This window comes from Cajanus cajan, chromosome 1, assembly GCF_000230855.2.
Source record: "Cajanus cajan strain Asha chromosome 1, NIPB_CcT2T_4, whole genome shotgun sequence".
Taxonomy (NCBI): domain Eukaryota; kingdom Viridiplantae; phylum Streptophyta; class Magnoliopsida; order Fabales; family Fabaceae; genus Cajanus; species Cajanus cajan.
In genome coordinates this window covers 21,764,584-21,791,528 of record NC_138517.1, presented here as the reverse complement: position 1 = coordinate 21,791,528, position 26,945 = coordinate 21,764,584, and the positions used below count along the sequence as shown (strand labels likewise).

At 33.4% G+C, this 26,945-nt stretch overlaps 1 protein-coding gene across 1 annotated transcript; it reads right to left on the bottom strand.

The window, feature by feature from the left end:
• Window positions 1-11,627: 11,627 nt before the first annotated feature.
• Window positions 11,628-14,627, bottom strand: LOC109815041 (G-type lectin S-receptor-like serine/threonine-protein kinase At1g34300). Its single transcript, XM_020379624.3, has one exon. It carries the CDS (start codon window positions 14,411-14,413, stop codon window positions 11,894-11,896), a length of 2,520 nt encoding a protein of 839 aa, XP_020235213.2. The 5' UTR covers window positions 14,414-14,627; the 3' UTR covers window positions 11,628-11,893.
• Window positions 14,628-26,945: the final 12,318 nt, after the last annotated feature.

Sequence of the window (26,945 nt, the reverse complement as noted above, 5' to 3'; positions counted from 1 at the left end):
TAACCCATAACATCCATGTTTGGAACGACCCGTTCCCAACTAGGGTTATAGGCCTTTTTAGTAGTTTGGAACGACCCGTTCCAGTTTGGGAATAACTCGTTCTGGGCTACTAAATCACTCTCGTTTTAGTAGTTTGGAACGATCCGTTCTAAGCTACTAAATCACCCCTATAAATTTATAAAAATTACTAAATTATCCTCAATAAAAGTATGAAAACTGGGGTGTTACATTATTGACACTAGGCGTGAGTGTAGTTATGCTAGGCGTAAGAGCTCTAGTGGTCCTCTGGATGCATCTCATTGAGTGCAGGGAGGAGGATCATGCTAGGTGTGATTCCTTCTAGAGGCTCGCAGCCTTGTATGTGCCAAGCACAAGGTGTGTCTTGCCAGGCACGACCCTGTGTTTGAACTTAGTTCTTATGTGTGTATGTGCAAGATAATCTATGTACTTAAGTGATTATGATAAGTGATAAAGGGATGAGTGATGAATTGTGAAGTGATAAAGTGATTATGTGTGATAAATGCATTGAGTCTTGAATATTATGCATCATATGCATTTGTGTTTTTTGTGATGGGTATGATGTGGAATACACCAATAGGGAAGACACCTTGTAAAAGATTAGGGATTAGTCCTTGGGGATAGTTTGGTTTGGGAAGCTTTAATCTTGCCCATTGTGTGCATGGGGCGTATCTTGCACGACATAACTATCTTGACAAGATCCTAGTAGTATATCATTCTAGTAGGAGTACTGTGATGGCTTGACTTGACATGTACTCTTAGACTACTCAACCTTTCTGTAAGGATAAATGTGTTTTTACTAGCACCATATGCATATAGTTAAGAAGAGTCTAGTCTATGTATGATCATAACATTTTTTTTTGTGTTTGAATTGTGTTTTGATTGATGATGATGGAATAAGATATAAATTGAGTTGAAATTATTGTATGGTTTGATTAGAAAATTAATTATTGGTTTTATATAATGTTATGTGTGGCTACTCAACCTTATTCTGTTAAGTCAGACAAAGCGCATTCGCAATACCACCAATGTTTTGAATATGACAAATATAATACATATTGTTATTACTAACATGTGCATTAGTGTTTCAGTCGGATAATGAAAAGTCCAAACAGTGGAATATGTTCAAGCATAATCTGGCTTGACAAAACATCAGACGATAGAAAGGCCAGCATTAAGACTAATGTTGATTCAGGCTAAAATCAAGATACAAAGTCTATCAGCAGAAGCCTGAGGCATCAGACGCAAAATTGGCCAAGACATCGACATGAAGTGACCATCAGAAAGAACCAATATAAACTATAATACAAAGTTATCACTTTTATACTCAAACAAAAAGGGTAGTCAAGATCAGACGTAGTATCTTGTAACCAGACGATGTCAAGAACATTGAAGCACGTCTGAAGTCCACTAATCACATTGAAAGGAATTATACAAGAAACACAAGAGGACATCAACATGAATAAAAAAAAATGGGCAAACATGCATTCACAAGTCAAAGCTGAGTGCGTCAGAGAAAGGACACCTACTTTTCAGAAAAAAGGTAGCACCGCAACAACTAAACTGATGAGAAAAATACAAATATACCTAGATCATGATTGAAGTCAGAAATCAAAGAAATCAACTACACAGAGAGACTCCATGAATACAAGCAAACATTTAATGCAAGATCAAATGCATTAAATGAGAAGATCTGCATGAATATGAACGAAGCCTCCATCTACAAAGACAAAAAGCTACGCTCCAACGGACAAATAAAAATTCAAACAATGAGCAGATTTATCAAAAGTATATAAGTATCAAGACCGAGAAGAAGGATATAGAATAGAGAAGCAAAAAGAAATCGTGTAATACATATCTCAAGAGAATCAACTATTTTCTATATATCTGTGTAAAAACTAAGATAACTTATCTTAGTGAGTGTTGCCAATAGTTAATCCTCTCTACGAGAGTAACCAAACACTCAGACACTTATCTCTGAAAAACTAAGGTTACGCACCTTAGTGAGTGTAAAAATTACCCTATCCTCTCTATGAGAGTTATACACACACTCAAAACCTACAACTGCTGTAAAGACTGAAGAGGCTGGTAGAAAGAATACTTGTGAACTAGAAATGGTTAAGAATACTAGCGTTGGTGAGTGAAGCCAACGGGCCATGAGTGGTCAAGAGTACTTGGAGAACCAGAAGTGGTTAAGAATACTAGCATCTAGTTGACGAGCCAGAAGTGGCTGAGAATACTTGTAATCCTTTGTGATTAGTGGAACCCTTCTGCGGAAGGAAACTAGATGTAGCTCAGATTGAGTGAACCAGTATAACTGTCTGTGCATTCTCCTCACTTTTTAGTATTACTTACTTTGCTCTTGTTCTATTTCGTTTTTTCAACAAAGCTTTGGACGAAAACATACATGACCTTGTTAAAACTACTTTACTAGACGATAACGTTTTCTAGAGAAAAAAAAACTAGTTTACTTAATCTCTTACGTTGAAAATTAGTTTTGCTGAAAAAAAATCATTAGACAAAAAAGTCTACTTAAGTTTTCCAACCAAGAGTATTCTTACAAAATAACTCTAAAATTTTCCTTCGAATCCGAACACACACATTCAACCCCTTTTCTGTGTGTATTTCTGCTAACCTCATATTCTACACCGATAGTCGGAGTCAGATATGCTTTCACTCCTCTATTTTCCTTGTAAGTGTTTTATATGTGGTTGTAGGAGGCTTTCTTTTTGGGGGAGTCTAGTTGATTAAAGGAACAACTCTGATACCTATGATATCAGGGATCCTAGATTATGTTTCATATTTTATGTTTTAAGAATTATAGTTTGTTTCCCATAAAACATATCTTCTTTAAGTTTGTAATAGTTACACATTGTTTTATTTTTATTTGAATTTCAAATGTGATACTCTTTATCTTTAGTTGAAGCCGTTCTAGTACCATATTTCCTTTTCATGATTATCATATTTATTTAATTATGCTTGCGAAGTAAAAGGTTTCACACAATGATTGGGAGTCAATATAAAAGTGGGGGATCTTCAAATAGAAGCAGAGGAAGAAATAATGGTGGTCATGAACGAAATACTAGAATCTGTACTCATTGTGGAAAGACAAATCATACAGTTGATACATGTTATATCTTGCATGGATTTCCCCCTAGTTACCCACCTAAAGGAAATAAATTTGCAAATTCAGTGACTACCACTATCAAACCTAATTTACAAGGTGGCTCAAGTCAACATGCCTCAGAATCAAACTTCAATTTTACACAAGCTCAATATCAAGGGATTCTGGATCTTCTGCAATAATAAAAAACATTAGATTTATCGAATACACATGTTGCCAATTCCATCTTAACTAGTCATTTTCCCTAAATACCAATTCAAATAATATTGGTAAGGTTATGATTTATGGATCCTTGACACAGGTGCTATTGATCACATTACTTATGATTTGGAAAAGTTGACTAATTTTCATTCTATTCAACCAATTCATATTACATTGCTTGATGGTTCGCATGTTAGCACCTCAATATTGGGAACTGTTATGCTATCGAATTTCATATCTTTAAAGAATATTTTTTATGTAACAAAATTTAAAGTCAATGTTATTTCTGTCACCCAACTACTTAAAAACATGTTGTGTTATCTTATCTTTAACATGAACATTGCTCCATTTTTCAAAAATATACCTAGAGAATGATTAGTATAGCTAACAGATTGTATGTGCTAATCCTCCAAATCCAATAGAAGCTATTGAACTTGCTATTTGTAATTCAATTTCCAAGATTTCTATTGATTCTATCCTTTGCCACATTAGATTAGGACATGTGTCCAACTCTAGACACAAATGTATATCTGCACAATTTTCTTTTATTCCCTGTCATAAAAATAATGTCCCTTGCGACATTTGTCATTACCCTAAACAAAGAAAATTGCCTCATTTTAGTAGCTTAACTAAAACCATTACTATTTTTTTTAGATATTTCTTGTTAATATATGGGGCCTTACTCACATACTTATATTTTTTTGCCACAAATACTTTCCTACACTAGTGGATGATTATAATCGTTTTACTTGGGTTATCCCCATGAAATCAAAGGATGAAACTAGAAATAACATTATTCAATTCTTGACTTATATTGAAACACAATTTTAGTCCAAACTTAAGTGCCTTCGAAGTGATAATGGTATAGAAGTTATCGTGACTGCTTTTTTTCTCAACAAAGGCATTTTACACCAAAGAACATGTGTAGAAACCCCTTAACAAAATATGATTGTTGAAAGGAGACAATAACATATCCTTAATGTGGCCTAAGCCTTATCCTTTTCCAAGCAAACCTAACTTCTAAATTTTGGAATTTCACGATTCAACATGTTGTCCATTTAATAAATAGAATCCCTAGTCCCTTTCTACAAGATAAATGTCTCTATAACTTACTTCATAAAATGACACCATCCTTGATCAATTTAAAAGCCTTTTGTTGCCTTAATTATGCCTCTACTTTACAATATCATAAAACAAAAATTTGATTCTCGATCTTAGAAGGCAATCTTCCTTAGTTACAAAGAAGGTACAAAAGGTTATATGTTGTATGATCTAACATCTCACCAATTTTTTTTCTAGAAATGTGGTTTATTATGAAACTACTTTTGTTACGTCAAACGAAAACAAAGCACTTCCCAGCAAGGTTTTGAATGAGACAAATATAATACATATTTTTGTTAGTAACAAAAAGTGTAGTAGTGTTTCAGATATGTATAAGAGCAGGAAAAAGTCAAGAAGCAAGGTCAAGCAAAACAAGGATCCGACAAAACAAACATATGCATTAGACGACACAAGACGACAAATGACAGCGTCAAATAGACAAGTCAAAAAGCATCCAACGGAAGTCAACTAAGACTCAGACAAAAGTTAGTCAATACTCAGGAGAAAGTCAAGACTTGAGATGCACAAGGACTACCAGACGCAAACGAAGACTGCCATGAAAGCATATGAAGAATCAAGTCTCAAAGGACAAATCAAGGCATCATCTACAACCACACAAAAAAAAGGAGTCTAAATTCAATGCGCGAAAATAGAAGAAGAAAGAAATGAGAAAATCAAGCGCAGAAGTAAAAGCATGCGTGTGTCAGAAAAAGTACATCACTTTTTCAGTTAAGGACAACATTCTACAAGCTACATGACCAGGAAAAGACAAAAAGGTTCCTAGGTCTCTGCTATATTCAGACACAACTGTTAACAAGACAAAGAAGACTTCACGCAGGGTCTATCACAGGAAGCAACATTTAATGCAAGAACTCAAGCATTAAATAAACAAAATGAATTGATCATGCACGACTATGTCTGCCTCAATGGACACCTGCAAAAGGAAGCTCTGCTTCAATGAATATATTTAAAGATCAAGCAACGAGCATATTCTACAAGACTATATATATCACTGCCTCAAACCTTGAAGGGTTGGCTTTTTGATGAGAAGAAAAATAGTGATATCAAGCCCACAAGACAGAGAGACTAGAGATGAGCGTTCATAGTCATATGTACAATGTAACATTTTATTTTTATCTCTGTAGACTAAGGTGTTTGAAATGTCACTTATGAATGAAACCTTAGTGAGTGTAGTAATCTTATTTATCCTCTTTATAAAGAGTAACCCACAAACTCAGAATCTCTGTAGAACTAAGGTAGTGAAACCTTAGAGAGTGTAGATCATATATGTATCCTCTCTGTGAGAGTAACCCAAACACTCAAACCTGACTGTACTTCTATCATATGTAAAGCTTGAAGAGGCTAGGAAAAGAATACTTGGAAAGCTTGGAGGGGATTGTCAAAGAATACTCACTGCTAGCCAAAAGTGGCTGATTAGAGAATACTAGTGCCAATGAGTGAAGCTGGCGGGCCAAGAGATGGTCGAGAATACTCACTACTAGCCAGAAGTGGAAGAAAATAGTAGCGCTGGTGAGTGAAGCTGGCAGGCTAGGAGTGGTCGAGAATACTTGGGGAACCAAAAGTGGTTTAAGAACACTAGAGCTGATGAGTGAAGCTAGCCAACCAGGAGTGGTTGAGAATACTCGTGACCAAGAGTGGCAGTGACCAGGATGGTCTAGAATACTCAAGACCTGGAGAGGTCGAGAATACTTGGAGAACCAGAAGTAGTTTAAGAATACTAGCGTTGATGAGTGAAGTCGACAGGCCAGGAGTGGTCGAGAATACTCAGGTCCAGGAGTAGACGATAATACTCAAATGTTCTTCATTCTGATATCTAGTGGAACTCTTTAGTTGAAGGAGACTAGACATAGCTCAATTTAAGTGAACCAGTATAAAAATTTCTGCACTACTTATCTATATTTTGGACGTAAATTAACTATCAAATCACTTATGAAATTTCGTCCAGAGCTTATTTCTCATTGAAACCAATTTTTATACGCAGACGCAAACCTGTTCAGCGTGTTTATCAAACTTGAAGTTTCGTTTACTGCTTATCTTTAAAACTCAACTATCTTTAAATGGAAGATGCACACTTTCAATATGTCACCTTAAGAAATATATTTCCGAAGCAGACAACAAAACTCGCAGACACAAACACCTTGAGCTGAGAAAATCTTGTATAATCATCTAACGTTTTAACACCTTGTTAGACGAATCTAATTATCTATTGTGAAAACGTTTCTAAAAATTCTCCTTGTTCACACAAACACATATTCAACTCCCCTTCTATGTGTTTTTCATCTAACCTCAACTTTGCCTTGCATATTCAACAAGCAAACTCACCTCATGATTCTCGCACACATGTCCCCCAACTTATCTCACCAATTCTAATATTCCTCTTGATACTTACCCCTTCTCTCATCTCAAATACTCACTAATTCCTCACCTCACATTTCTTCTAATAACCAACCCTTTCAACCTATTAGATATTCTATTTGGGCAAAAAAATCATCCACGATATTTGGGGGACTACCATTACAATCTTTCTTCTTCTATTTGTTCCAAGCATTTTTCAGGTACCCCTTATCCTTTTTCTTCTATTTTTTCCTATGGAAATTGTTAACAAGAATATAAATGGTTTTTCCTAGCTGTCACTGCTTAAATTAAGCCCCAAACATATGCTCAGGCCTCCAAACATGAAAGTTGGTAACAAGTTATGCATGTTGAGTTGATAGCCCTTGATCAAGACCACACATGAACAATTATTGATCTTTCTTCAAGGAAAACCCCCACCGCATGTAAATGGGTTTACAAAATAAAATATCATGTTGATGGTTCAATAGAGAGACATAAGGGCAATCTAGTGGCCAAGGGCTATACACAATTGGAAGGTGTGGATTACTTTTTTATACTTTTTCTCCAATTGCCAAATTAACAACTATGAGAACCCTTCTTGCCTTAGCTATTGAACGTGGATGGTTTCTTAAGCAGTTAGATGTAAATAATGCATTTCTCCATGGGGACTTACATGAAGAAGTTTATATGGTGCTTCATCTAGGTGTGACTCCTACTAGCTAATTTAATTGCAATAAGGTTTGTCGGCTTCATAAATCTTTATATGTTCATAAACAAGCTAATAGACAATGGTATGCTAAATTGTCTACTACTCAAGTGACCTTGGGTTATACCCAATTTATGGCTAATCACTCATTATGAACAATTATTGATCTTTCTTCAAGGAAAACCCCCACCGCATGTAAATGGGTTTACAAAATAAAATATCATGTTGATGGTTCAATAGAGAGACATAAGGGCAATCTAGTGGCCAAGGGCTATACACAATTGGAAGGTGTGGATTACTTTTTTATACTTTTTCTCCAATTGCCAAATTAACAACTATGAGAACCCTTCTTGCCTTAGCTATTGAACGTGGATGGTTTCTTAAGCAGTTAGATGTAAATAATGCATTTCTCCATGGGGACTTACATGAAGAAGTTTATATGGTGCTTCATCTAGGTGTGACTCCTACTAGCTAATTTAATTGCAATAAGGTTTGTCGGCTTCATAAATCTTTATATGTTCATAAACAAGCTAATAGACAATGGTATGCTAAATTGTCTACTACTCAAGTGACCTTGGGTTATACCCAATTTATGGCTAATCACTCATTATTTGTAAATAGTTTAGGTTCTGATTTAACTGCTTTATTAGTTTATGTTGATGATATAATATTTGTTGGTAATAGTATGCAAGAGATTAACAATGTCAAACAGTTTCTTGATGACTAATTTAAAGTTAAAGATCTTGGCCATCTTAGATTTTTTTTTGGGCTTGAGATTGCTTGATCAAAAGAAGGAATTGTACTTAAAAAAAGAAAGTACACTTTAAAATTGCTTAAGAACAATAGTTTGCTAGTTGCCAAAACTTGCATCCACCTCTTTCAATCCATCTACTAAACTCCAAATTGACTCTAGAGATGACTTATCTAATGAAACCTTTTACTAGCACCTCATTAGTAGGTTGCTATATTTGACTACTACCAAATCGGACATTGCTTTTGTTGTCCAATAGCTTAATCAATATGTCTCTAAGCCTTTTGAGCCCTATTTTCAAGCTAGCACTAGAGTACTTCATTACCTGAAGGCATCTCCTACGAAAAGCCTATTTTTCTCTACCTCTAGTCAACTAAAGTTATTTGGTTTTGCATATTCTAACTAGGCTTATTGCTTGGACACTCGATGATCGATAATTGGATATTGTGTTTTTCTCGATTCCATTCTTATTTCTTGAAAATCTAAAAAACCAAAATACAATATCAAAAAGGTCTTCCATTGAGGCTGAGTATAGAGCTCTAGGTAGCTTCACTTGCAAAATCCAGTGGCTCAATTTTTTTTAAGGATCTACACATTCACTTTGATCATCTTGCCTCCATTTATTGCGATAATAAATTTACCATTTATCTTTCTCACGATCCTAATTTTTCATGAGCGGACAAAACATATTGAAATTTATTGCCATATTATTCAATAAAAGTTGCATTTTGGGCTTATTCATCTCCTTCTAGTGCCTTCCGCTTCACAATATATTAGCTAATGCATTCACTAAATCGTTGCACCTTGCACTTTCACAAATTTTCTCTCCAAGTTAGGACTTCATGATGTACACAATCCAACTTGTGGGGAGCTATTAATATAAGTGTTTTTACTAATTTTTTAATTAACTATTTTTTTTTTGTTATTTCTTTTTCTATTTTATTAATTGTTCTGCTCATTGGAATAAAAGAGTCTATATATACACCAACCAGGACCATCTATTGTAATTGCAATTTTGATTCTTAATTCATATATAAAAAAATATTATGTCTCTTTCTTTTTTCTGTCTACACTAAGACTTGTCTCAAACCCAACACTAATTTGCACCTCATCTTCATCCATCATTACAAACATTCTTGTCTTTTGCATAAGGGAGGAACATAAAGTGGGATACTTTATCCTTTATATTGTTAGAAAGTCAGAAATAATATAAAACTCTCATTGTAATTTTATGAAGTTATGAACTAAATCTAAATAATTTTTTTGGAGGACTATTGGTTCATTTGTGATTGATTTCATTGCCTTCTTCACTTAACATGCATGTATTATCACTAGTTGCTGATACAAAACTATCTGGTGGAAGTAATTATTTGATTTCCAATGGAAATTCTTATAAAAAGCTGTTGACAATTTGTCACTTAATATATTCTTACAAATTCATATGACTATTTGTTGAAAAATAAATATTCAATTTAAATAATCTCAAAGTTAACTGTTTTTTTAGGAAACAATATGAGGAGATTCATGGTCTTAACTTCGGTGAATGCAAATGTATCAATGTTCTGTTACCATATCTTCCATGGCCTGGCGTTTTAACATCATTCTTACTTGGAATAATAGGGAAAGTTTCAACAACGCTTTTAGATTAACTAGTTATTTTAATCAGGGTCTGTATGTTTGAGTAATCGAAAGCAATTTTTAGAGAGAAAATTAACAAGAAAAATGAAAGAATTTTTTTATAAGTTAAAATTAACTTATACATAAGTTAATTTATTGTATATAAATTAATTTTATCTCATAAATTTCTACTAAAAATATTTTTAGAAAAATTTAAACAAACTCTTAATCTTACATTGACCATCTAACTTATTGATGAATTTGCTAAACTGATATGACAACTGGATTACGAGTTATGTAACCTCTATGATGGGGTGGTTTTCAACAGCTGGAGCCAGGAACCAAGTCCTAGTTGTACATTGAATTTGAACTCATTAGAAATGGAGACGTTGACGTTTGACAATTAACATGATCACACGGGTATTATTTGGAAGATTTATTGACTTTGAGCATTGACAATGAGGTATTCATAAAGTATAATCTTGTATTAGCATTTTTACCTTGGGGGAAGGGTATTGCAGTCCACAAATAATGATGAGACAATAACGTGATTTCCATGAAGATGTGAGATGTCATGAATATAATTCAACTTAAATAAATAAATAAAAACTGCTGCCTTCTTTGCTATGAAATTAATTACTTGGACATTGGACATGTGACAACTAGAAAGACCTTAGTTGATTTAATTATGTGCATGATGAAACAAAAAGTCTCGCATCATCATTCAGCCATCGTTCTCCCAAACTATTGGATTTGGAAGGGAAAAAACTAAATATATTTTATTAGATGGATAACCAATAATTAAAATTCATTATTTCAAATAATTCAACATATGTGCTCTTTAATTAAAAATTAGTTTCAATTTCTGTTTTCAGCATGGAATTACGACTTAAAATATTATTTTATTCTTATAAAAATTAATTCAATAATATCTCTTTGTTAAAAAAAAATGGATAACCAATTATATCAACAAGTGATTGACGTAGATGATGATGAAATTCCTTTCTCAAGTAGTCAATCTTTTAAATATAGATTTTTATGCATAAAGAAAAAATCAATTAGACGGTATAAAAAAAAAAGAAGAAAAATTCTACATCGTTTGATTGAATTGTCCCAAACGTATTCCAAACGATTAAAAAATAAATTAAATTATAAAATATTAAATTAAATAATTATTTAATAATAAATTTATTAAAAAATATTAATATTTTAAAATTTCGAACTGTATTTCGTTCCGACTTTGGAGGATATAACAATCCTCATAAAAAATATATAAAAAAATCTTACTTTTGTTGGCATAGCAAAAATATTATAAGGTTACAATGGCGACCCAGAAAATTTGGCTTATCCATGTGCAGGGCTAATGTGTCAGACAAATTCTGTCTGCTACAATTAATCCATCAAAATTACCAAATTTAACTTGATCATTTAAAGGGAAAACAAATGCTAGAAAATGTGTTGCTAACAATTGTAGTATAACTTTAGCCATGCAAAGGGTGAGTGAGACAGATTCTGCTTCTGCAACTAGAAACATGTAGTACAAGACAACATTGTTATCTCGACTAGAGTCACACAGACTGCATAACTATGATTGAGCCACAGTGCCAGCACTAACCTCTAGTCCGTCTCACTGTGCTCAAATAGGATTATGGCAATGTTGGAACGAATATATATTAAAACAACCAATGATGAACTGTGTAACCGTAAATAAAGTATACAAACAAATTATTTGGGAAACTGGAACGGTGAACGGATGAGTTTAAAACTTTTCCTTCATCAGACGGATATAAACATGACAAAAATTACAGGAATTGAATACTTACAACATTGCAATCTCCTGTTTTGAACGTGTATAGTGTATACAATGATCAGGGTAAAGAAAAGAAAAATGAAATATACATCGGTTGACCAGCAAAGCTTTTACTTCTGCTGTTCCAGCATCAAGTCCCATCCCAAGTGAATGTGACTTTGAACCAATTCTTATTGGACATATGAAAAAGGAAAATGGAAGCAATTCCTGTCACGTGTCTGATTGTAAAAGGGATAAGGTAGCCTTCTCAGTGTTCCTTCCTGAGGTTAAGGTTGAAACAGCACTAGTTTGAAATGATGATGTAGAGGAGGGAACAGGTGGTGAAGCTGCAATTGTGGAGAATGCACTGGCATTGCTACTCGGGTGTGTGCTGGTTCCACTAACAGTTCCTTCCATCACTGATTTTGGAGCAGGTGGCTTTGCAATCTCTGTTACCCCTTCTAGCATTTGCAACACCCTGCTCATTGTTGGTCTTTGAGATGGCTGCTCTTGAATGCACCAAAAGCTTGCTTCAATTGCTCTTTTCACTTGCTCCATGTCAACTTCATGGTCAGCTAGTCTTTTGTCCAAAATTCCACTGATGTTACCTCTCTCAAACTCTTCATAGGCCCAAATGGAGAACTTCTTCCTATTTGTTTCCTCTGAGACATCAAAATTCCTTCTCCCACTCACAATCTCCAACAAAACCATGCCATAGCTATAAACATCAGATTTGGATGTTATGGGAAGATTCGCCAGCCATTCTGGGGCCAAATATCCTCTGGTTCCTCTCACGCTTGTCAAGGTCCGATGCCGGTGGTCCTTGGGATTAATGAGCTTTGCAAGACCAAAATCAGAGACTTTGGCTATATAGTTCTCATCCAAGAGAATGTTTTCAGGTTTTATGTCACAATGGACTATGCAGTCACGGCACTCCTCATGTAAGTATGTGATGCCTCTTGCAGTGCCCAGGGCAATGTTGTATCGATACTCCCAATTCAACAACTTTCCTGAATGTTGTTCTGTCATGAAGAGAAAATCATCAAGAGACCCATTTTTCATGAACTCGTAAACCAGAAGCCGGTGGCGCCCTTCAGAGCAAAAGCCAATAAGCCTCACCAAATTGAGATGATGAGTGCTACTTATAGTGGCAACTTCCATCCTAAACTGCTTCTCACCTTGCTCAATGCCCTCAAGTTGCTTCACAGCAACAACAGTTTTGTTAACAAGAGTTCCTCTGTACACAGCACCAAATCCCCCAGCTCCAAGCTTCTCCTTGAACCCCTTTGTAGCTTGCTGCAGCTCCTTGTACGAGAACTGCACTGGCGCACCAGAAGCATACTCAAGAAGCGCATAATGAGCAGACATCCCTCCAAACCTCGCACGGTTCCTACAACACCACACCCACAAACCACCTTCCAAGGCAATCAAACCCAAAATTGTACCCAAAACAACAACAACCACAACCCAAGCAGGCACCCTGGACCTCTTTTGTGTCACAGTCCCCCCCAAAGAGGGTGGCGGATTCGGTGCCAACGGGGGACAAACCTTGACATAAGTAGTGCTGGGCAGTGAAGGATTGTGATAACTGCTAACAAAATCTACTGATCTGATCACGCACTGCCCTGATCCATCCGACAAGGAAGTAGAAGCATAACAGACTCCAGTACTTGAAAGACAATTCCCTCTACACGCCGATATCCCTATGAAAAACGACTGCGATGCAGCCTCAGGGGGATAACTCAAGATCACAGCATGATCCAGTGTCAACATAGTCGCACTCCCTTGACAACTGTCGAGACTTGCCTTCCTCCTGCAACCTTTCCTAGCATCATTTGGATCAACCATTTCGAAATTCTCCGAAGGGCACCCGCAAATCGGGCTTGAATCATTGTAACTACACACACCATAGTTCCCACAGTAAGCATAAACCTCACACTGATCCAACACAGCAGTCCATCTAGCACTAGAACTTGCACTACCCTTATTGGTGCTATAAATTCTCAAATTGCCATCATTGTCCAACTTCAACACCCTCAACACATCACTATTCCCCTCAGCATAGTCACTACTATAAGCAATAACAACAGGAGTGCTCAATTTGGCATCAGAAAGTTGCAAAATGCCAATTGATGTCAACCCCAACACAGGGGAATCCAAACTCACATTCACAGAAGAGTTCAAACCCTGGGTCCAGTACACTATGCTATTGTTCCAGTTCAGAGTCAAATTCCCAATTGAACTAAGACCAAAAGAGTAACTTTGAGATGTGAGAGACTTACCAACACTGAAATTCTGAGAAGGCAAAATAGTATCAGTGGGGTGGTCAAAGCTTGACCAGAGGGTACCCGTGCCGTTCGAAATTACCAAATTGCCACTCTCTTCAAGGGTTGCTGACGTGGCGCCAAGGTCCGCCGTGCCGGAGTCCCACACGGTGGCGCCGGAGCCGTTCACGAGGCGGAGGGCGCCGTTGCGGAGGAACTGGAGGGACCCGCCGGAGTCCACGGCGGCGCCGTTGCCGGCAGACCAGACGACGGGGGCGCCGCCGGAGTAGACGATGGCGGCGGTGTAGGAAGGAGGGGTGGTCGGTGGCTGAACGGAGACGAAACCCAGAGAGTAGGAGGCGTCGGTAGAAGACCACGTCTGGTTGCGGGAAGAGGCTGAGAGAGTGGAACCAAGGTCTATGGCGGTGGCGACGGCGGTGGTTGCTAAAACAAGAACGAGGAACAGAAAGTGGGTTTTGAGGAACATGTTTTCTGATGTTTCAGTTTTGTGTGCGTGTCTCTTTGAATGTGAATGTAATAAATACCATAACGATGTTGTTGGATGTGTGTGTTAATGATTTGTGTTGAGGGAAGGGGTTATATTGGGAACTGAGGGAAGTGAAACTCAACGAGAAAATTGAAGACTTTGACTTGGTCCTTCCTTTAGGGTGATTGGTGGAATGATTGAAAATTTTGATTTTTGTTTTATAAATTTCAACAATGGGAAAGGAGTATGATTCTTCTGTGGATTATTTTATGGGGAGGGTTGCTGCGGTTTGAAAGAGGAAAAGTTTCCAAGATTGACCCTTCTAATTTCTAAGGTTTAATTTTCTATTTGTGCTCGTGAGTCATGGTGAATATTTCAAATCCATTTTTTGGGTTTGGGAATTCATATCAGAAACAATATGGTTTTCTACGGTGAGATAGATTAGATTTTAGTGCGAGTTGAACCAACATTCATAAGGAAATTGACTGTTGAGTTGAGGAGAGGTTGCTGGATTATCTAAGAAAGAACTTTTCCTTATAGTTTGATTGATACATTTAAAATTTTTCGTTGACTTAGGAGTTTCCCTTTAGGCATGGCAACGGGGCGGGGCGAGGGTGGGTTTTACGTTCTCCGCCCCCGCCCCCGATACCTGTCGGGGATAAAATCTGGGTCCCCATTCCCGCCCCCGGCGAGGTTTCGGGTTTCTCCGTCCCGCCCCCGTCCCCGCTCCTATTTTTTTTTCTTCTTTTTTTCTTTTAAATAAATATGAAAAATTTTAAAAAAAAATTAAAAAAAAAGTACAATAATATAAATTTTTACATATAAATATTTCTAATTTTGGTTTATATATATAAAAAATAATTTTTTAATTATATTATTAAGCGGGGCGGGTATGGGGGCGGGGGCGGGGTGGGTATTAACATCCCCGCCCCCGCCCCCGTCCCCGATTTTATCAATCGGGGGAAAACCCGAACCCGAACCCGAACCCGATAAACACGGGTTTTTCCCATCCAAATCGGGGCGAGTTCGGGCGGGTACGCACGGGGGCGAGTTAGATTGCCATGTCTATTTTCCTTTATAAAATTAATTGTAATGTTATCGACCATATTAATTAAGCATAAATAATTTCATATAAGTTGATTTAATATTAGTATCTTGTAGATATTTTATGTTTGAATAATTATTTTTTTCTTTTTGTTTATTGGAGTTAGTTTATGTAACATAAAGAGCATCTTAAATTTAAGTTTGGTATCTTATATAAGATATTATAACTTAAGAAATCCTAAATCCTTGTGAGAGAACAACCATAAAGAATGAAAAATGGAGAAAAAAAATTAATCTATTATATTATACGCAAAACATAATACAACAAGAATATATATACAGAAGGAGACAAAAGATAAACAAACTAATTAATATGAAAACTATTCAAACTCAGTTAGCAAATTATATTTGTTATTACAGAGAGATGACTTAATATCTTTTTTACCCTCCTTCAAACTCAGTGTGAATTGTTTATCAACAGTGAGTTTGTCTCTTAGATCTAGGAATATAATAGAATTTGGAAACTTAGTTAAAAGATCTACAACTTGAAATCTTGTTGGAATATGACGAACTTGAATTTGTTCCTGAGCCACTCTTTCTCTCACAAACCATAAATCTAATTCAAAATGTTTTGTTTTAGTATGCATGACTAGATTGGTAGATATAAGAACGACCTTTTGATTATCACACTAGATTAGAGGTGGTTGTTTACTCTTGATATGAAGTTCGAAAAGGAAATCCTGAATGTATTGAATTTTTGCAACCAGACTTACCAAACTTCTGAATTCTGCCTCTGTGCTAGATCTAGATACAACTCTTTGTTTTTTTCCATCCAAGATATGATATTGGATCCAAGATACACACAATTACCAAATGTTGATCTCATGTCTTCTTGATCACTTGCCCAATCCGAATCACAATAAGCAAGAATTTCGGTATCACTGGATTTCTTATAGTGTAAACTATGTTGAGAAGTACCTTTAAGATATCTTAGTAGCCTCTTTGTTGCTTTCCAATGAATCTCAAGAGGATGGTGCATGAATTGACACAACTTATTTAATGTGTAAACAATGTCTGGTCTAGTAATTGTAAGATATTATAGAGCTCCAATTACTGACCTATAAAGACTAGGATCCTGACAGACTGTAGTACCATCATTTATGATTTTTGAGGGAGGTGCCATTGGAGTTTTGATAGGCTTGGCATTAGACATGTTGAGTTTGTCAAGCATATCTATTAGATACTTGGTTTGAGAAAGATGAATACCTCCTTCATTATCGGTGTTAACTTATATTCCTAGGAAATGATGAAGTTTGCCAAGATCTTTGAGAGGAAAGGATTTATGAAGAGTCTGAATCAGATTTTGTATGACTAAAGAAGAATTGTTGGTGATGATTATATCATAAACATATATGAGAATGCATATGGTAGTGGTTCTAGAAGTAAAGATAAACAAAGAGTGATCTGATCTAGCTTATTGAAAACCCAATTAGAGTAAGTTGACATAAGTTTCTGAAACAAAGCTCGTGGAGCTTGTTTGAGACCATAGATTCATTTTCGTAATTTGCAAACAGTATATAAATTCCCTTTGTGAAATCCCTGTGGCTGTTCCATGTATATTTCTTCCTTTAAATCACCATTGAGAAAGGCATTATACACATAAATTTGATGGGTTAGCCAGCCTCTAAAGACTGCAAGAGCAAGTGTGGAAGAAAATATGCACAAATGTTTTGATAATGCCAAAGTGATTATAAAGCATTGAAGAAGAATCAAGGGTGAGATAAAGCAAGTTGATGCAAGAACAAGATCTCAAGTGTTACATAGATAAGTCTTGTCAACTTAGCTAAGAATGTAAAAGAATCTTTTAGAATTGCAAGTATGTTTGGCCTTAAGAATAAGTTTTCAAAAACCTCAAATTAATCTCTTTAAATTTAAGCAAGTTTTAAATCTTTTGAAAGTAAGTAAAAATGTTTTTGAAAGACTTAACAAAAGCTTTAAAGAATAGTTCAAATCATTTCTTAAAAGAGATTTGTGAAAGAAATTATTGATATGAAGTTTTCTACATAAATTTTTTTTAAACAATGCAAAAATATGTTCTGGTAATCTATTACCAGACCTTGTAATCCATTACCAGAACAAGGAAACTTCAAAGTTCAAATTCTGAATACAAAATGTGTTCTGGTAATCGATTACCAGAAGAGAAAACTTCAAAAATTTAAATTTAAAAGATACAACGTTTCAAAATTTTTGAACTTAAAACCGTTGTAATCGATTACCAAGTCTTGTAATCGATTACCAGAGTATCTTTTCTGAAAAATTATAAAGAGTTACAACTCTTCATGGAAAGACACAATCTAAGAATTAATTGTATATAAATACCTATAATTTTTCAGAAATAGGTTACAAAGTCTATTATGAAAAATTCATATACAAAAACATCTTGGCCAAATTCATTTGTATTATTCTAAAAGAGTTCATTAGGATCATGAAAGTGTATATCTACTCTTAAAAGAGAGTTATTCTGTAATTCTAAATTGATCATTGGATCAGTGAAGGAGAAAGGGTTTTTTTCCTTGTTGGTTTTTGAATCTCAACACAAGGAAAGAGAGTTCTGAGGTGTTGGAGGATTTAAGTCTTGTAAGAGTTACAAGAATAGTGAAAATCTCAAGTTGGAGACTTGAGGACTGGATGTAGGCAGGATTGGCTGAACCAATATAAATTGAGTTTGCAATTCTTCTTTCCCAACACTTTTTAATTACTTGTCATTAATTGTGATTGAGTAGTTTGCATCATCATTCATTCTTTACATATAAATTTATCTAATTGAATTTGTAAGAAAGTAATTCGGAAAAGTTTTATAAGAGGAAAATTTGGAAAACTTAATTCACCCCCCCCCCCCCTCTTAAGTTATACGAGGCTATTTGACTAACAAGTGGTATCAAGAGCAGGTATCTTATATAAGGCTTAAAAGCTTCAAGATTAAAAATGGCCTCATCAAACTTTCTTTTTCCCGAAGGAAATTCTATTAGTAGACCTCCTATATTTAATGGTGAAGGATATCACTATTGGAAATCCCGTATGCAAATTTTTATTGAATCAATTGACTTAAATATATGGGATGATATTGAAAATGGTCTTTATATCCCTTCAACTAAGGTAGGAGAAGAAACTAGGATTTTACCCAAAGATCAATGGAGTGAAAATGATAGAAAAAAAGTTCAATAACTTAAAAGCCAAAAATATAATTACTTCTGCTTTAGGAATTGATGAATATTTTAGAATTTCAAATTGTAAAAATGCTAAAGAAATGTGGGATACACTTGAAGTAACACATGAAGGCACTAATGATGTTAAAAGATCTAGGATAAATACTCTCACTCATGAATATGAACTATTTAGAATGAATCCTCATGAAAATATACAAGACATGCAAAAAAGATTTACACATATAATTAATCATCTTGCATCCTTAGGAAAAGTATTTTCAAATGAAGATCTTATTAACAAAGTTTTGAGATGCTTGAGTAGGGAATGGAAACCAAAAGTGACTGCTATTACAGAATTAAAGAATTTGTCTACCATGACTCTTGCATTTCTATTTGGAAAACTTTCAAGAGCATGAGATGGAATTGATGAGACTGTCAAAATGAAGATAGTGACAAAAAGAAGAAAAGTATAGAACTTAAAGCATCTTCATCTTCTCATGAAGAAAATGAAAAAGATGACAACATTGAGGAAGATGATGATGATGATGATGATGAAGATTTCAATCTCTTTGTAAAAAGATTCAACAAATTCCTAAGGAATAAAGGAAATAGAAGAAAATTTAACTTCAACATAAAGAATAAAGGAGAAGAATCTTCTTCAACCCCAAGATGCTATGAATGCAATCAACCGGGTCACTTAAAATTAGAATGTCCAATCTACAAAAAGAAGATGAAGAAGTCAAACAACAAAAACTTCAAAGATAAGAAAAGCAAGAAAGTATATATCACTTGGGAAGAAAATGATATGGACTCTACAAGTGATTCAGATAATGAAGTTGTAAATTTGGGACTCATGGTGAAAGGCTATGATAGTGATGAAGAGGTAACTTCTTCAAACAATGATATCTCTATTACCTTTGATGAATTGCAAGATGCATTTAATGATTTACACAAGGAATCTTTAAAACTTGCAAAACTAGTATCATCCTATAAGAAAACAATTTCAAATATGGAAAAGGAAATTACTAAATTAAATGAATAATTAGATAGTCTTAAATCAGAAGTTAAAATGTTAAATTCCAAGAATGGAAATCATTTCTCTACAAGTAACTTGGAAATTACAAACATTAAACATCCATGTACATCATGTCATGAATTTAAAGAAGAAATTAACAACTTAAGGAGTACCTTTTCAAAATTTACCATTGTTTGAAATAATTTAGATATACTTTTAGGAAAACAAAGATCTGGATTAGACAAAGTAGGATTAGGATACAACCCCCAAAAACAACAAAAGAATTAGAAGAATTTCTTTCATGTTCTCAAGTTTCTACCTCTCCTTTTATAACATGTTTTTATTGTGGTAAGAAATGTCATAGTGCATCAACATGCTATGTTAGAAAGAACATTAGAAATCTTAAGAATATGATTTGGATTCCAAAAGATTATTTAGTTAAAACTAACATTAAGGACCCAAAGAAAACTTGGGTACCAAAATCAATCCATTCTTTGTCTTGAAGGATTCCAAAGACCAAAGTTGGTACATTGATGGATGTTCCAAGCACATGATAGGAGATACTTCAAAATTCATTGACATTACTCCTAAGAAAAGTGGACATGTAAACTATGGAGAGAATAACAAAGGAAAAATACTTGGCATTGGAAGAATTGATAAAAATTTCTCAACCTCCATAGAAATTGTCTTACTTATGAATGGTCTTAAACATAGTTTATCAAGTGTGAGTCAATTATGTGATAAAGGTTTCTTTGTATCTTTGATTCACAAAAATGTCTTATTGAACATAAAAATGATGAACATGTTAAAATAATAGGACTTAGAGTAAACTATATATACAAGATAAAATTAGAGAAAAATATGAGTCATTCCCAATGTCTTGTGAGTAAAGATGATGAATCATGGTTATGGCATAAAAGAATTGCTCACATAAACATGGAACACTTAAATAAATTAATCTCAAAAGATTTAGATATAGGATTACCAAAATTAAATTTGAGAAAAATAAACTATGTGATGCATGCCAAAAGGGTAAACAAGTAAAAGTCTTTTTTAAACCAAAGAATATAGTCACAACCTCTAGACTTTTAGAAAACTTGCATATGGACTTATTATTTGGACCTTCTAAAACTATGAAGTTTTGGAGGAAGTTACTATGGTCTTGTAAAAGTAGATGACTTCTCTAGATATTTCTTAGATACTCTCTAAATAGCAAATCATTTAGAATATACAACAAAAGAACTATGACTATTGAGGAATGAATACATGTCATATTTGATGAAACTAACCTTATTTGTCCAAGAAAAGATATTATTGATGAAATTGTAGAGAGCTTTGAAGATACTCATATTAATGAGCAAACTCACAAGGACGAGAAAGATAAAAAAAAAAAAAAGAGGATTCAATAATCCAAGAAGATCAAACAAACATGAATCCTCAAAGAGAGTTAAGAATCTCAAGAAATCATCCCCTTGAAAATATCATTGGAGACATATCAAAAGGGGTAACTACTAGACACTCTCTAAAAGAGGCATGCAATAATATGGCTTTTGTTTCTAAAATAGAAGTTAAAAACATTGATGAATCCTTAAATGATGAACATTGGATTAATGTTATGCAAGAAAAGTTAAATTGGTTTAAGAGAAATCAAGTATGGGAAATTGTTGATGGACCAAGTAATCATCCAATTATAGGAACAAAATGGATTTTTAGGAATAAACTAGACGAACATGGTATAGTAATAAGAAATAAAGCTAGACTAATTGTTAAAGGATATAATCAAGAAAAAGGCATAGATTATGAAGAAACATATGCACCTGTAGCTAGACTAGAAGCCATTAGAATGTTACTTGCCTATGCATCTATAATGGATTTCAAACTATATCAAATGGATGTCAAAAGTGCATTTCTAAATGGTTTTATTCAAGAAGAAGTATATGTTGAACAACCTTCTAGATTTGAAAACTCATAATTTCCAAACCATGTCTTAAAGTTGAAAAAGACTCTATATGGATTAAAATAAGCTCCTAGGGCATGGTATGTAAAGACTAAGTAAATTTCTTTTGGAAAAAGAATTTACAAGAGGAAAGGTTGATACAACATTATTTATCAAAAGAAAAATGAATGACATCCTTTTAGTACAAATCTACGTTGATGATATTATTTTTGGACCTACTAATGACTACTTGTGCAAGGAATTTTCAAATGATATGCAAAGTGAATTTGAAGTGTCCATGATGGGAGAACTAAATTTTTTCCTTGGACTACAAATAAGGCAAACCAAAATTGGAATTTTTTTAAAGCAAAGCAAATATTGTAGGAAATTACACAAAAGATTTTGAATGGAAAATGTCAAACCAATGGCCACACCCATGAGCACTACTTGCTACTTGGACAAAGATGAATGTGGTAAATCCATCAATTTAAAACAATACAAAGGTATGATCGGATCCCTTCTCTATTTATCTGCAGGTAGGCTTGTCATCATGTTTAGCTTGGTTAACATTGGTTAATATTTTGGCTTGCTCTTTACCTTTGGATAATTTTGTTATTATATTCTTTTTGATTTTGCCAAAAGGGGAGAGAAAAGATAAGGATCACAAAAGGAAAAAGATAAATAACATTTATCTTAATACTCTACTTGGCTTTTTGATGTTGCCAAAGGGGGAGAGAAAGGATAAGGATCACAAAAGGAAAAAATAACATTTATCTTAATACTCTACTTGGCTTTTTGATGTTGCCAAAGGGGGAGAGATAGATAAGACCGCAAAGGAAAAGAAAATTTTTATTTTTGTCTAACATTACTTTGGCCTAAGTTTGACTAAATTATTTTGACAAAAATATTCTTGATGCTCAACTTGACACTTATGTTTTATAATATAAACATTGATCTCTACAATCTTTTTCAAAACATAAGTACAACTCTTTTTGTAAAAATAAATATAACATCAATCAATGCTTTACTAAGGGGGAGTTTAAGGGGGAGTGATCGAAATACATTGTTCTATTTTCCTTCCCTTTATAGTTAATTGTCATCATCAAAAAAGGGGAGAATGTGGAAGAAAATATGAATAAATGTTTTGATGATGCCAAAGTAATTATAAAACATTGAAGAAGAATCAAGGTTGAGATAAAGCAAGTTGATGCAAGAACAAGATCTCAAGTTTTACATAGATAAGTCTTGTCAACTTAGCTAAGAATGTAAAAGAAGCTTTTAGAATTGCAAGTATGTTTGGCCTTAAGAATAAGTTTTTAAAAACCTTAAATTAATCTCTTTAAATTTAAGCAAGTTTTAAATCTTTTGAAAGTAAGTAAAAATGTTTTTGAAAGACTTAACAAAAGCTTTAAAGAATAGTTCAAATCATTTCTTAAAAGAGATTTATGAAAGAAATTATTGATATGAAGTTTTCTACATAAAAGTTTTTGAAACAATGCAAAAATATGTTCTGGTAATCCATTATCAGACCTTGTAATCCATTACCAAAACAAGGAAACTTCAAAGTTCAAATTCTGAATACAAAATATGTTATGGTAATCGATTACCAGACCTTGTAATCGATTACTAGAAGAGAAAACTTAAAAAATTTGAATTTAAAAGATAAAATGTTTCAAATTTTTTGAACTTAAAACCGTTGTAATCGATTTCCAAGTCTTGTAATCGATTACCAGAGTATCTTTTCTGAAAAATTATAAAGAGTTACAACTCTTCATGGAAAGACACAACCTAAGAATTAATTTTCTATAAATACCTATAATTTTTTAGAAATAGGTTACGAACTCTATTATGAAAAAGTCATATACAAAAAAATCTTGGCCAAATTTATTTGTATTAAGAGAGTTCATTAAGATCAGAAAAGTGTATATCTACTCTTAAAAGAGAGTTATTCTGTAATTCCAAATTGATCATTGGATCTGTGAAGGAGAAAGGGTTTTTCTCCTTGTTGGTTTTTGAATCTCAACATAAAGAAAGAGAGTTTCGAGGTGTTGGAAGATTCAAGTCTTGTAAGAGTTACAAGAATAGTGGAAATCTCAAGTTGGAGACTTAAGGACTGGATGTAGGCAGGATTGGCTGAACCAATATAAATTGAGTTTGCAATTCTTCTTTACCTACACTTTTTAATTACTTGTTATTAATTGTGATTGAGTAGTTTGCATCTTCATTCATTCTTTACATATAAATTTATCTAAGGAATTGAATTTGTAAGAAAGTAATTCGGAAAAGTTTTATAATAGGAAAATTTGGATTCACCCCCCTCTTAAGTTATACGAGGCTATTTGACTAACAACAAGAACCACTCTAATGCTGATAAGTTTGATGATAGGGCTAAAAGTTTCTGTATAATCCAGTCCTTGCTGTTGATTGAAACCTCTGGCCACTAATCTAGTTGTGTTTGAGAATGGAGCCATCTGGTTTACACTTGTTATTGAATATCCATTTGCAAGTTATTACTTTTCTACTTGAAGGTAAAAAGACTAAATCCCAAGTATAATTCTTCATTAACACACTGTATTCATCTTGCATGGCTTGTTTCCAATGTTTGATTGCAAGAGCTTGGATTGTAGTAGTTGGTTCTGATGTAGCCAAAAGAACCCGAGACTTAAAAATTCCAGCTTTAGCTCTGGTGGTCATAGGATGTTTATTTGTTGCTTGTGTGTCAGGTTGTGGTTGAGACAAAATGTCTGTGTCATTAGATGGTGGAGTGGAGTGAGTGGGAGTTGTGACGCGGTCAACACTTTGAGTGTTAGAAGTAATAGTGTCATTAGATGATTTTTTTAAAATATTATATTAGGTTCGTGTTAACAATTGTTGTTATTTGTGATGAATGAAAATTTACATTCAAATTAATTACTATTTTACTATTATTATTATTTTGATTATATTGTTGAAAACTAGCCTAGTATGAATAAAAGGCTTTTTATATTTATAAGTTACATTAAAGTCTTTTAGGGTTTTTTTTATAAAAAAAAATTATATGTGTTGAAGTCTAAGTTAATCTTTGATAAATATGAGGTGTCGTGAAGAGGTGAGGAAAATAATTGCGAGGGATTATTTATAAAATGATGTAGGCAATTAATATTAGAGAATGTGAGAAAAACATGAATGAGATGAAACTCATCTAAAACCAATATATTTATATTAATAAATAAATATGATGACCTTCGTGTGCATTAGTTTATGTGGTGATGAAAATTTTTGCTCTATATTTAAGAGATATTGGTGATTATATATTTTATTTATATTTGAGGCAATATGTTGATCTATATGGATTACATGAGACATAACTAATTTCATTTGAGTATCCTAATTATAGGTGTAATTATAATGTTGATAATCTTTGTGGTATAATGATATTAGTGATGTGTATTTCAGTTTAACTTTTGAAAGTTATTGCATTTATGACATGGATCAGTGCAGACATTGTGAAATTGTTAACAATTTTGAATAACATGATTGATTATAGTGTCAAATATGATGTTATCCATATTACAAATTTAACATAACTTAAACTATGGTATTTAACATTGTGGATTTTCATTGTATTAGAAAATACAGTAATAATTAATAGAGTCTTGGATTCATATGAGATAAAATCTACTAATATTGTGTCATTATACTTTATTGTAGTGAAATTAATTTAATATCAATCAAAATTATTGAATTAGAGTTTGTTGTTCTAGAGATAATTGATACAAGGGTGAACAGTTGAGAACCTCTTAGCAAATATTTTGTTGGGAATATAAAATTAATAAATGATGTGATATAATATTTGCTTAAAAAGATTGGAAATTATTATATGTGATCAATGAATTTGATGGACCCTTTAACTTTGAATCCATGGGAAAGATATTTTTATGAAACGTCAAGAGTTATTCATAAACATAAAGTGAAATGAGATTTTATTAAAACTACTTGAAACAAACATGGATGATAACCCAATCTTTGTGATTGCAGATCTCGTGAAGAAGGTTTAATGGAAAAAAATAAGTCACTTGTTGGTCCTGTTAGCATTAAAATTGATTTTAATCAATTTTTTAATGCCTTCTTATATTGTGAGAAAGTACTAAAGCTACATTAATGAGATAATAATCTTTATAGTTAAGCTTTATGTGATTATGACAAAGTTAGACTTATAAAGATTTTTAATGATTTTCATATCCCTTATTAGTCGTGTATGATTTGCAACATATATTTGATGAAATCACCAATATATATAAGTGTCAAGTGGAGTTGCTTGCATGGGATCTTGCCAAGATCTCTAAGCACTCATGAATAATTGGTGCAAGCATGGCCTAAAAGTGCAACACAATGATAATGACAAAGATTGTAGGAATGCATTGTGATTGATTAACCTCTAATACATGTCTATTGTTTTAGGTTAAATAGTTTGTTACACTCACTACATTGTGTGTTATGTTCTATCAATCTAGGTCTAGTTTGATAACTTGTCACACTAAGTCTAATACATTACATCCTATATAAAAACTCAAAATTTTTTCTTAAACCTTTTGAAATATGTGGGAGATTGTTGTATGTTTTGAGATATTTTAAAAGATTAATTTATTCACAAAGTTATTTTGAATTTAGATTTAAATTTAAAATAACTATTTTATTAATTACAAGTATTAAATTCTAACTAATATCAATATTAATGAGATATAATAACTTGACATTGTAATTTTAATTAATTTTAAATTATCAAAAAATTTAAATTTAATTATTTTAATTATCATAATTAATTATAGTCGCAACAATTAGTATCTCCATTCTATAAATATTGAAAATCAGTAGAAGTTAGATGCAAAAAGCACTACTTCCCTCTTTCTTAATGTTCTCTCTTTTTTTAGATTAAGAACTTGTTAGTTCTATATCCTTAGTCTAGTATTGAGAATATCATGTTCAATTATGGGGACTTGCATAAAAGTCTACAGATAAATCTTTTAGAATAGTGCATTGCACGCCTCAAGAGTTCATATAAGTTCATGTTGTCAGCATACTTGGAGAACACACCTAGCCTTGTTTTGATCACAACATTATCAGTCCCAGCCTAATCTTACATCCTCAATATCACATCTCATCACCATATCTCATCCTCATAAACCATCATGATATTATCATCATACATCAACACCATTCATTTGTCACACATTACAACATTCATCATTTCTATATCATTATCGCAACATCTTTACTATTCATTCATTTACACTACATCAAGTACGTTTAGTCTCATGCACTTATAGTTCTTCCTCAAATATTAATTTTATC